At 44.2% G+C, this 13,367-nt stretch overlaps 2 protein-coding genes across 2 annotated transcripts in view; one reads left to right on the top strand and one right to left on the bottom strand.

The window, feature by feature from the left end:
• Nucleotides 1-13,367, top strand: part of LOC140208265 (uncharacterized) — a 515,327-nt gene that overhangs the window by 201,506 nt on the left and 300,454 nt on the right. The window lies entirely within an intron of this gene.
• LOC140208267 (NACHT, LRR and PYD domains-containing protein 3-like) overlaps nucleotides 1-13,367 on the bottom strand; it is a 44,688-nt gene that overhangs the window by 9,919 nt on the left and 21,402 nt on the right. Inside the window, exons 2-5 of the mRNA XM_072276836.1 lie at nucleotides 10,667-10,757; nucleotides 8,784-8,950; nucleotides 2,373-2,544; nucleotides 2,210-2,275 (exon numbers count right to left, since the gene is read on the bottom strand). Of these exons, the coding sequence (XP_072132937.1) occupies nucleotides 2,210-2,275; nucleotides 2,373-2,544; nucleotides 8,784-8,950; nucleotides 10,667-10,676 (415 nt within the window). The 5' untranslated portion in view covers nucleotides 10,677-10,757. The remainder of the gene's footprint in view (nucleotides 1-2,209; nucleotides 2,276-2,372; nucleotides 2,545-8,783; nucleotides 8,951-10,666; nucleotides 10,758-13,367) is intronic.

The raw sequence follows: 13,367 nt of genomic DNA, 5'->3' as shown, positions 1-13,367 counted from the left end.
AGCTGAGCTGGCTGATGCTTCCGGGAACAGGTCACAAGTTGCAGGATAGATATGGGCTACAGAGGCAGAGGTTCTCAAGTGGCACGTATAGGCCACCATAGTTGACAAAGGAATTTAAAGACTACATTAAAGCCAAGGAAAGGGCATACAAAACAACAAACGTGAGGGAAAGTTGGATGAATAGAAAACTTTTAAAATCCAACAAAAGGCAACTAAAAAAGCTATAAGAAGGGGAAAGATGAAATATGAGGGCAGAAAAGCCAATAATATAAAGCAGGATAATAAACACTAAACACTTTTTTCAGTTATATAAACAGTAAGAAGGAAGTGAGAGTTGATACTGGAACACTGGAAAATGATGTTGGTGACATAGTAATGGTGGACAAACAAATGGCAGAATAACTTAATGTGTACTTTACATATATCTTCACTGTGCAAGACGCTAGCAGCGTGAAGTGGTCTGCGAGTGACAGGCAGTAGGAGTGAGTGCCATTCTATTACAAATTAAAAAGTTCTCGCATACTGAAAGCTCTTAAGGTGCAAAGTCACCTGTGCCAGATGGACTACATCCCACAGTCATGAGAGAGGATGCTGAAGAGTTGACGGGTGCATTGGTCATGAACTTTGAAGAATCACTTGATTCGGGCATGGTCCTGGAGGACTGGAAGATTGCAATTGTACCTCTACTCTTTAAGAAGGGAAGAGGGCAAAAGAAAGAAAATTATAGGCCAGTTAGCCAAACCTCGGTGATTGGGAAAGAGTTGGAGTCTCCTATTAAGGTTGAGATTTCAAGGTACTTGGAGACTAATGACAAAGTAAGTTAGCGTGGGTTTTGTTAGAATTCATCGAGGAAGTCAGAAGTAGGGTGGACAAAGGAGTCAGTGGATGGCATTTACTTGGATTTTCAGAAGGCATTTGATAGGGTGCCGCACATGAGTCTGCTTAACCAGATAAAAATCTATGGTGTCACAGGAAAGATACTGGCATGTGTCGCGGAATTACTGACAGGCAGCGAGTGGGAATAAAAGGGGCCTTTTCTGGTCGGCTGCCATTGACTGGTGCTGTTCCACAGGGATCAGTATTGGGACCACTGGCTTTCAGATTGTTTGTCAATGATGTAGACGATGGAATGAAAGTTTGAGGATGATACAGAGATAGGTGCAGGGGTAGGTAGTGCGATTGCAACAGGACTGAGACAAATTGGAAGAATGGGCAAAAAGTGGCAGATGGAATAGAGTGTTGTAAATGTTCGATGATGCATCTAATATAAATGCTGAGCCTTTACAAGACGGTATTCAGGCCGCAGTTGGAGTATTGTCAACAGTTTTGTGCCCCATACCTCTGAAAAGATGTGTTGTCATTAGAGAGGGTCCAGAGGAGATTCAAGAGGATGATTCTGGGAATGAAGGGGTTAACATATGAGGTGTGTTTTGGCAACTTTGGGCCTATACTCACCGGAATTTTGAGGAATACGAGGGAATGTGTTTGAAACCTACCAAATGTTGAAAGGACCAGACAGGGTGGATATCCAGAACTAGAGGGCACAGCCTCAAAATTGAGGGGCGATGCTTTAAAACAGGTAAGGAGGATTTCGTTTTAGCTAGAGAGTACTGAATCTGTGGAATGCTCTGTCACAGACTGCAGTGGAGGCCGAGTCCATGGGTATATTTAAGGCAGAAGTTCCTGATCGGTCAGGGCATCAAAGGATATGGCGAGAGGGCAGGTGTATGGGGCTGACTGGGATCTGGGATTAGCCATGATGCAATGGCGGAGCAGACTGATGGGCTGAATGGCCTAATTCTGCTGCTACGTCTTGTGGGCTTTGGAGGAATAACAACAACTCTCGGCTTCGCTTTGGATCGGAGGTATGAGATTTCCCTTGCTGAAGTTGGATGTTCCAATTGGAATGGTTTGCCTTCAGTTTTGTCAGATCCCAGGATATTCGGCCCTACAGAAAGGGGAACGCCGTGGTTTCATCTCTGACTGACTGGAATGTCTGTTTATCAAACTCGTAGAGGCCTCTGGGTGCACAGCCTGAGACCCGGAAGGTGTCGGGTGTTTGACAAATGAAAATCGCTTTCTGTCCTTCAGCCACAGCAACAAAAACCTGTCTTCCCGACTCTGGCAGTCTCTAAACCGGCCTCTAAATACAGGTATTCAGACTGTCAGAGTGAAATAAAGACTTTGAGATTTCCGTTCCATCTCTTACCCTTCAGATGCACCGGCACTTCAGATACACCCCGCTCAGTGTCCATGTAGGCGAACTGGCTGTCACCTGTTCAACAGATTAACCTGCATGAAGTCTGTTCTGTGTAATACTGTAAATTCATCAGCATTTACATCTGTGACACACAGTGTATTGTTCACCGTACCACGTTCCCATATTTCATTCAATATTCCGCTCAGCTTCGGTAAATGGTGGTGTAGTTTCACAAAGGATTCCCACATCACCCTCCGGGCCCCGGAGCCCTTCTCCATCACCAGATCCAGGAGGAGTTTGGAAGCGCCCGCTCGGTTTCCCTTCTCCGCCAGCTCAGTCACGCTCTGTAATGAACAATGGGGAATATATTGAGGAGCGGAGGGATGGGTACAAATCTACCCTGAACATGGACTGACCCAGTGCATTCTGCTCGCCGCAAATCACTAACAGCCATTGAAGTGTTCATAGTGGGGGAAAGAATTTAAAAGAAGTGAGGGGGTCAGTCATGTCCTTCTCAACGCCACAGATTGTCGGGAAACATCCGCTTGGCAAGTTTTAAGTGGAGTAGACACAGTGTGAGTGAGCCAGGGATAGAGTGGGGAGTTGAGGCTTTGTGTCAGAGAAGGTTCAGTGAGGCAAGGTGGAGGCTTTAGGTAGATTTTGGATAGTATTTTCCCTTCCTTTTCACGGTTAGAACAGTGAGAATACCAGGCAGGATAGTGGAATGCTCTTCATACTGCGTGTAGCAAGGCAGGGAGACCGCCAGTGTCCCAGATAACTACACCTTCAGGAATTGCATCCAGCTGCAGCTTCTTACAGACTGTGATCAGGAATTGGAACTGGAGCTGGTTGAACCCAGGATCATTCAAGAGGATGAGAGGTTGACTGACAGGCTATACAGGGATGGAGCTATACCTAAGGCGCAGGACACAGGTAACTGAGAGGCAGCCACTGCAGGAAACTCCTCTGTAACAGGTATACAGATTTCTGTTTCGGGGTATGACCTAGCAGAGGAAAGCCACGGTCATTAAGCCTCTGATACCGAGTTTGGTTTTGTGACTCAGAACGAGTGAGAAGCGTGAGCTGAACTAACAGGGGGAATTCCGCGGTTAGGAAAACAGACTGGAGATTCTGTTGACGAGAACAATATTTCTGGATGGTGTATCAGGGATATCTCAGTTCGAGTCTGAAACTTTCTTAAGGGCAGTGTGAGCAGCCAGAGGTCATGGTCCACGTTGGTACCAATGACAAGAGTAGTAAGTGTGATGAGGTCCTGCAAAGTGAGTTCATGGAGTTAGATGCTAAACTGAAGTGCAGGAACTCCAGGGTTGTGTTCTTAAGATTGCTACCCGTGCCCCATGCTGGGGAGGACTGAAATAGGACGATAATACAGTTCAACGTCTGGCTGATGAGATGGTGCATGACCGAGGGCTTCAGATGTTTGGATGTTTGGGCTCTCTTCCAAGGAAGTTGTGGCCTGGACACCTGTGATCGTTTTACACCCGAACTGGAGGCGGACTGATACCCCTGTGGGAAGGGTTGTTAGCGCTGCATGGGGAGGGGGAGGTGTTAAACTTGAGTTGCAGGGGGTGAGGAACCAGCATGGATGGTGGAGTGGTTGTGTGGGAAAGATGTTGTTAAGCCAACATACAAAGTCGGGAAACTAAAGGATGAGAATCGTTTTTCCCAAACTACGTATTATTTCAATGCAAGGAGTACTGTATGAAAGACAGATCAGCCTAGCATGAGGATCAGCACATTGAATTACAGCATTGTAACCATTGTTGTGATTTGGTTGGAGGAGGCGCAGGATTAACAGCTCAGCATTCCAGTGTTCCGTTGCATTAGACATGATTCGATAGAGTGGGAGGGATTACAGAGGGACGGGTGGCATAACTAGTCAGAGAAAATGTCACTGCATTGCTCAGACAGGACAAACTGGATAGCTGGTCCAATGAGACTACATAGGTGAAACTACGGAATAAGAAAGGGATGACCATGTTAGTTGGATTATATTATAGAGCACCCAATAATCAATGGGGTTTAGAAGAACAAACGTGCAGGGAGATCACAGAAACAAGAAACATAAGATTCTGATGGTAGACAATTGACTTTCCATTTATTGACTGACTCACTGGGTTAAAGGGCTGGATGGGATAGTGCAGGTCAAACGTGTCCAGGGAAGTTTCTGTAATCAATATACTCAGGTCACAACTGGAGAGAGCGCATTCTGGAATTACTATTAGGGAACAAGACAGGGCAAGCGGCAGAGGTGTGTGCAGGAGAACACTTTGGATCTGGTGATCATAATGCCATTAGTTTAAATATCATTATGGAAAAGGATAGGTCTGGTCCTCGGGTTAAGATTCTAATTTGGAGAAAGGCCAATTTTAATGGTACCAGAAAGGATCTGATGAAAGTGGATTGGGACTGGTTGTCTTCTGGTACAGATGTGCTTGGTAAGTGTGAACCCTCCAAAACTGATATTTTGAGAGTACAGAGTTCAAATGCATAAATGACCACAAGTACAGAGTTTGAAAGTTCCTGACAGAATAAAAGGCAGGGGTACCTTCGTTTAGAGAACATTGTTTTTTTAGAGATATCAAGGCCCTGAGCACATCACAAGTATAGGCTCGAAGGATCAAATGAGGTACTTGATGAGTACAAGAAATGCAAGAGTTACTAAAGTAGGAAATCAAGAGGGTGAAAGTACGGCATGAGTTTGCTCTAGCAGACAAGGGAAAACAGATCCCCAAATCCTTCATGAAATATATTTGGAACAAAAATATACCAACGGACTAAATTGGTCCTCTTGAAGTTCAGAGTGGGCATTTGTGCATGAAGCCGAAGTAGGTGGGGGAGATTTAAAATTGATTTTTTGCAATTATATTTACTCAGGAGACATACCAGCGTCTTTAGAGTGAGGCAAAACAGCAGTGAGATCATGGACTCTATACAGATTACAGAGGAGGAGGTGGTTTCTGTCTTGAGTCAGATTAGGGGGGGTAAATCCCCAAGGTTTTCCTTCGTAATTGTCTGAGGTGAGTGCAGAGATTGCAGGTGCTCCAGTAAAGATATTTAGAACGTCAGATGTGGAAGTATTGGAGGGTAGATAATGTTGTTCTGGTGTTTGAAAAGGCTGTAAGAAAAAGCCAGGGAATTACAGGTTGATGAGCCTAACACCAGTGATGGTAAAGTTATTGGCAGGTATTCTGAAGGACTGGATATGAGTATTTGGATGGGTAAGGATTCATTAGGGATAGTCAACACTGATTTGTACCTGGTATATCCTGTCTAACCAGTCTTATGGTTTCTCGATGACGTTACCAAACGAGTAATGAAGGCAAGTGAGTGTATGTTGTATACATGGACTTCAGCGAGGCCTTTGACAAGGTCCTTCATGGCAGCCTGGTCAATAAGATTAAATTGCTTGGCATTCATGACATGGTAGTAAGTTAGTTTAGATATTGGATTCGTGTAGAAATTTGCTTGACTTACTGGCGGTCTTAGACCAGTGGTGTGCTTCAGGGATCTGTACTGGACCTGGTGTTGTATGTCATATACTGTATATAAATGCTCTGGATGACAATGTGGTACACAGAGTCAGCAAATCTGTGGATGACATCAACGTATTAATGGCGAGGAAGTTTATCAGAGCTTGCAGCGGGACCTGGAACAGCTGGAAAGAAGTGGAATGGAGTTCGGCAGATAGAATTTAATGAAGACAAGTGTGAAGTGTGCACTATTTGAGGCCAAGCCACGATAACATTAAGACATTGACTGGTTGGGCATTGAGCGGTGCGGTAAAAACAAGGTATCAGGGAATACCGATCCAAAATTTCTTAAAAGTTTTGTCAAAGGTAGATGTCCTGCTAAAAACTTTAGAATATGGGATTTCATAAATCAAAGTATTGAAGACAGAAGTTGGAATACTATGTCAAATTTGATCTTGCAGGGACTAATTGGGAGCAATGGGAGCACCTACCTCTCGGAACGATATCAATGTGATTGAACGAGTGCAGAAAAACAATACAAGGTTTTGTCAGGACTTGAGGGCCTGAGATATAGGGAAAGTTTGAATAGGTTAGGACTGTCATAGAGTGTAGGAGGACCAGAAGAGATGTGATAGAGGGAAAAAAGTTTATAAATTGTACAGATAAAGTAGATGCAAACAGGCATCTGTTACTGAGGTTGGGTGAGACCGGAATTAGAGGTCATGGATCAAGGAGGAAAGATGAAAGAAAATTTGAGGGAGAACTTCTTCCTCTGAAGCTGGTGAGAGTCCGGAACGAGCTGCCGTCGGAAGTGGTATATTTGCATTCGATTTGAACATTTAAAAACAAGTTGGATAAGTACATGAATGAGAGGGGTATGGATGTATCTAGTCGGTGTGCAGATCAATGCGACTTGACATATAATAGGTCAGTGTGGACTTGATGGGCCGAAGAGCCTGTTGTTGTACTGTAGAGTTCGATGACTATGGCTAAGTCAAACTATGACAAGCTGTCTCATGTAGAATGTTAGGGATAGGAATAACGTGTGGCTCTTCACTAAAATTCAGTCTGGTAAGCATATAACCATATAACAATTACAGCAAGGAAACAGGTCATCTCGTACCTTCTAGTCCGTGCCGAACTCTTACTCTCACCTAGTCCCACCGACCTACACTCAGTCCATTATCCTCCATTCTTTTCCTCTCCGAATAGCTATCCAATTTAACTTTAAATGACAACCACTTCTGCTGGAAGCTCGTTCCACACAGCTACCACTCTCTGAGTAAAGAAGTTCCCCCTCCTGTTACTCCTAAACTTTTGCCCTTTAACTCTCAACTCATGTCCTCTTGTTTGACTCTCCTCCACTCTCAATGGAAAAAAAGCCTATCCACGTCAACTCTATCTATCGCCCTCATAATTTTAAATACCTCTATCACGTCCCCCCTCAACCTTCTACGCTCCAAAGAATAAAGACCCAACTTGTTCAACCTTTCTCTGTAACCTAGGAGATGAAACCCAGGCAACATTCTAGTACTCTTTCAATTTTGTTGAGATAATTCGGTGACCAGAACTGTACACAATACTCCAAATTTGGCCTTACCAATGCCTTGTACAATTTCAACATTACATCCCGACTCCTATACTCAATGCTCTGATTTACAAAGGCCAGCATACCAAAAGTTTTCTTCACCACCCTATCAACATGGGATTCCAACTTCAGGAAACTATGCACCATTATTCATAGATCCCTCTGTTCTACTGCATTCTTCAATGCCCTATCATTTACCATGTATGTCCTATTTTGATTAGTCCTACCAAAAGGTAGCACCTCACATTTATCAGCATTAAACTCCATCTGCCAGCTTTCAGCCCACTCTTCTAACTGGCCGAAATCTCTCTGCAAGCTTTGAAAACCTACTTCATTATCTACTGCTCCACCAATCTTAGTATCATCTGCATACTTACTGATCCAATTTACCACCCCATCATCCAGATCATTAATATATATGACAAACAACATTGGGCCTAGTACAGGTCCCTGAGGCACATCACTGGACATCGGCCTCCAATCTGACAAATAGCTATCCACCACTGCTCTCTGGCATCTCCCATCTAGCCACTGCTGAATCTATTTTACTACTTAGATATTAATACCTGCCGATTGAACCTTCCTAACTAACCTTCCGTGTGGAACTTTGTCAAAGGCCTAACTGAAGTCCATATAGACAATATCCACCGCTTTACCCCATCAACTTTCCTAGCAACCTCTTCAAAAAATTCAGTAAGATTTGTCAAACATGACCTTCCACGCACAAATCCATGTTGACTGTCCCTAATCATACCCTGTCTATCCAGATAATTATATATACGAAGCTATAGGTGAATGCGCCCCAGTAACATGAGGACCATTAGAAAGGAGTTTCTTGGTAATTCCGTGTTAGCTGCAGTTCTTGGACTATTTTCAATCGTATTATTTTGCAGTTCCCAGTGTTAACAGTATATGCTGTAGCAATTAGAGACTCCAAATGGAACAGTGACAAGAAACAGAAGGTAACTGAACCATAAGGCATGTTGGGATATTGATCGAAAGCAAGAGCGTCAGTTGTTGAAAAGAGAGACGATATTCAGCACTGCCTGTTCAATTGACGATGGGGTTGAAGGTTGACTCGAGAATGATCTGAGAAATAAATCAGTATATATTAGATTTGTGGGAAGCCCGCGGGTAATGAAAAGATTCTGGTGAATGGCCATTAAGGTCGAGCATTGGGAACATGATGTGATGTCAGACTGAATGGTGTAAAGTGGTTCTCTGTCTACTTGCAATGTCCGTCAAGTATCACAGCACTAAAATCAGCTCTCAATCATTGTCTGTATCCTAACCTGTCTAAAAGTGAATGTGTTCAGAAAATTGGACAGAGGCTTATATTGGTAAATGAAGGTTCAGTGTTTCTGAAAACCAAAATTCTTTTCCTGATGCTCACCACAAGCATTGCAGGATTTTAATATCCCAGAGGTGCCGTTGCGCCCGTTCTGTCGGTCCGTGATTGATTCAGTAGAATCTACAGTTAGTCTATATCCCTCCCACTTACGTGATAGTCTCGCCCGGTGAAGTGATCCTCGGCCATTAACATGAAGCCGACTCCCTCCACACCCTCCTCAATCGCCTGCTCCAGTCGTTCCATGTAGAATCTCGTCAACAGGAACAGTTGGTGATCCTCACAATTTGACAGGAAGGCGGAGATTACGGAGTTCAGACCTGTAGTCAGTCACAGAGCATAAAATAGTAGAGTGTACCATGTGTATGCGGACACGATGCCAATTTAAACCAATCCCATCTTCAGGAACATGGTCAATATCCCTCCGTTCCCGGCCTACTCATGAGTTCAAACGCCTCTCAGATGCTGCTGAGTATCTGTTTCCAGTCCCTCCCTCGGCAGCTCATTCCAGACACCGATCACTCTCTGTGGAAAACATGCGTCCTAAATCTCCTTTAAACTTTACCCCCTCACCTTAAACCTATTCACTCCAGTGCTTGATATTTGCACTGAGTCACAGACTATCGAAGTGTGCTGTGCCTCTCGTAAATTTATGAAATTCTCTGAGATAAGGCCTCAGACTCCGACACTCCAAAAAAGCAATCCAGGTTTGTTCGACCTCTCCTGGCAGCCAATATCCTGTAATCTGGGTAACTGATTATATTCTGTAATCGTGATGAAACTCGTCTGCACCCTCGCCAGACCCTCCACATTATTCTCATGATATGGCTACCATATTTGTGCACATTACCGAGACTGTCTCTTAACCAAAGTTTATCCAGTTACAGAACAACTTTAAAAAATACATACTCACACCTCAACCCGTCCTTAGCACGCTGCCAGTTATGTTGTCACTTTCAGGAAGCTATGCACATCCATCACAAGACCGGTCCATACATCAGCCTTCCTAATCGCCCCAGCATTCACTGCACACTTCGTTCGGGAACTTGACCTCCCAAGGTTCAAATCCTCGCATTTGCCCGAACTATCTGTACTTGGTGTCTCTCCGTTCATATTTCTAATTGGATGCTGAACATTTTGACAACAGTCCCAATTTACACAACTCCGCCGAGTCTGTAAATCAACGAATCAGTCCGCCTATGTGTTTCTATATATAGAATTATTTTGAGTAATAAGTTACTTACATCACATATGACGCATAGCGAGCCAGTGATCCTTGCGGAGACTACTGGTCACAGACCTTCGCCCAGAAGAATGCTCCTCCAGTCCTTCTCTATTTTATGTGTCCAAGACAACACTGAACTCAATGTACAAAGTCTCCGCTGAAGATTCCTCAACCCAGAACGTCTATTGTTCATTTCCCTCTATAGGTGCTGCCTGACCTGTGAGCTCCTCCATCATTGCGTGCGTTGCCCTCTCTACTTACCCTCTTGATTTACTTTAACCTTATTCACCAAGGACATTCATTGCCTCGGTAGCCTCTCCCAGATTCCCTGTTTAAAATTTCTCCTGTTCATTGCCCCCCGCACCCAGCCTGTTCTCCCACAATATAACATTCTTTAACTCGACAACAGAAAACAGACACCGGGAAACTTCCCTCATCTCCTTTGAGCAACAACCTGAAAATCCGGGAAGAATTCAGCATTGCCCTTCCTAAAGAAACATCTGTTTCTCTCACCGGCTGTCTGCTGCCTGGACTGTTACATTGCCCGCTGTTGTATTCCTCTCTGAGTTTCACCCACACCGACTGTATTTTCAGGAGCTCCTTCCCCTTCACTCAGGTGAAGATTTGCACAGAGTGATTCCCCACGCTGGGCCTGGTGAATTGTTCCAGTGCTCAAGGTCGCTTTACCAGTAGGATCAATGATGACAGTTTTTCTGCGCCCATTTAGCGCCTACGTTTATTCCTCTGAACATTTGACTACGCGTGTACCATGATGACAGAGTTTTAATGAGAAAGAGCCCAGTGAACATACCTGTGTACATTCTGACTCTGACTGAGTTGGTTGATTGTCGGCTGCTTGTCTGCCGTCCGGGTGGAAGAAAGCACCACCTGCTGGCGATGATCTGAATTACACAAATAAAACAGAGTGAGTCAGTTACTCTGCCCTTCAAATTTAAAACACTTTGTGAGGTCGCTGCTCAGTCTCCTACATTCCAGGGAGTAAAGTCATAGAGTGGCCATCCTCCCTCCAGCACTGAGGACTGGGACAGCACACTCGCAAGTCTTCTCTGTACTCTTTCCACTTTAACCAAGCCTTTTCAAACATATAGCGGCTAGAACTATACTTCATACTGCAAACACAGTCTCACCAATGAATTATACAACGACCCCATAGTGGTAACACGAGTCGTTACAGTTCGAACGACCCAGTTGCAATTCCCGCCGCTGCCAATCAGAGTTTGCAGGTTCTCGCCGTGATCGCATGGGTTTCCTCCAGGTGATCCGGCTACCCCAACCCCCAACCGTCTTAATGGTTAGTTGGTCATTGTAAATTGCCCTGTAACAAGACTAGGATCAAATTGGGGGACTAAATGAGCAGCGTGTCTCACTGTATCTCAATAAACAAAATAAATTAAATAATGTCCTAACTCCTGCACTCAGCACCCTAACTGTTGAAGGACGGCGTGGTAAACATCTCTTCACCACCCCGTGTCACCGCCTTGAGCGAACTGTGCACTTAGACTCCTCGGTCCCTCTGTCCTACGACAATCTCAGACCATTAGCTGCAATATTGCAATATTCAGAATGAAACTGAAGAGTGCCAGGAAAACCAACGTACCAGCAAAGTTTGATGGTGATAGCATCCCTCAAAAATAAGCAGTGGAGGTGAAGAACAGATTCATGGATTAAAGCCGGTAGAGGGAAAACCAGAAGAGCTATGGAGAGAAGCAAGGAGCATTTCACAAGAGGTGCCAACAAAAAGTATTGCAAACAAAAAAAAGATCAGGAAAGCAAAATAGATTCCTGTGGAAGCTGAGCAGCGAAAAGAAGAGAAGTGAAGGACAATGGAGATTGAAACAAACACCTCCAAATAAACACAACGTTCAATAAGATAGAAAGGAGAAGTAAGGAAACATACTTAAAGGAGCAATGCAAAGAAGCTGAAGAATCCAACAGAATTGGAAAAAGAAAAACAAGAGATCTATTCAAGACGATTAGAGAAATCAAAGGAACATTTCATGCAAAAATAACTATAGTAAAAGACAAAGAAGCCCTTACAGCAGAAGACATCAAAAAGAGATGGCAGAAATATACTGAAGAATTGTACAGGAAATATCCCAACAGGAAGACACCTGCCGTGACTCCCTCGACGATATAGGGCCGGACATTCTGGAAAGTGAAGTCGAATGGGCGATAGAAAACGTTGCTAATAATAAGGCTACAGGATGTGACAGGAGTCCAGTTGAATTGTTTAAAACTTTCAAAGGTGATGATGTAAAAGTGTTGCATGCAATTTGCCAGCAGATCTGGAAAACCTAGCAGTGGCCTTTAGACTGTAAAAAAGAAAACGGTTTATGTCCCAATTCCCAAGGACCAGCAGGCTCCGGGACAGCTTCTTCTACCAGGCCATCAGACTAATTAATTCACGCTGATTTGAGTATACTCTATATTGTATGGACTGTTCAATTTACTACAAATTATTATAAATTAATTTGATTGCACGTTGCACATTTCGACCGAGACATAATGTAAAGATTTTTAATCCTCAAGTATGTGAAGGATGTAAGAAATCAATTCTATTTAGTTCAATTCAATTCAAACTTGCTAATCGTGCCATACATACAAATCAATGGCATGAATAATGAATTTTAGAGGTCTCTACACTGACACACACATCCCACTCGTCACAGGCCTCCATTCGCTAAAACCAGCTTCAATCATCTCCCTCTGCTTCCTGTTCTCGAGCCCAGTGTGAATCCACCTCGCCAGCTCCCCGTGAATCCAACGTGACCGAACCTTCCAGATCAGCTGCCATGTGGGATCTTGCTACGGACTTTACCAAAGTTCAGAAGAACAACATCACTGGCCTAATTCACCAAACTCCCTAGTTAACTCTTAAATAATCTCCAAAAATACTTGATAGATATGTTGTCCTGTTGGGCAGTGGAGACGGTGATTTCCCCATAACCCATGTCCAACCGCCCGAGACTTCAGGTTCACTGCGGACTGAGAAAATTCCGATCCCGGCTGTCGAATTACCAACCTGGACTGAAGCCCGTATACTGCCAGTTCCATATCATCAGAGTCACCAGCCCAATATTATCACCCATACAAAGACGCTTTGATGCCGGCGATTTGCTGTGGGTGTTCCTGCCATTTCCGATTCACAAACTAAGGTGGAACTGGAACCTCATGACCCTCTGCCGGGGCCGGGGCTCCGGCTGGTTCCCCGGTCTGTATGGAGGATGCGGATACACTTCAACCTGTCCCCAGCAGCTAAACCAAACACATTTGATTACAATCTTCTTGCTGTGTGGGATCTCGCCCGGCATAGCTGGCTGCCATGTTTCCTGCAGTGTAGCAGGAATAAAATGTAAAATTATAAAGTAGAAAATGCTGGGAACTCAGTAGATCAGACTACATCTCTGAAAGGACAAATGGTGGAAGACCCAGTTTCAGAAATGAGACTGTTCGAGATGCTGCCTATCTGCTGAGCGTTTCCAGTATTTTCT

Source organism: Mobula birostris, chromosome 13 (genome assembly GCF_030028105.1).
Source record: "Mobula birostris isolate sMobBir1 chromosome 13, sMobBir1.hap1, whole genome shotgun sequence".
NCBI classification, from domain to species: domain Eukaryota; kingdom Metazoa; phylum Chordata; class Chondrichthyes; order Myliobatiformes; family Myliobatidae; genus Mobula; species Mobula birostris.
Note: the sequence above shows the minus strand (reverse complement) of the source record. Positions and strands in the feature narration are given on the sequence as shown.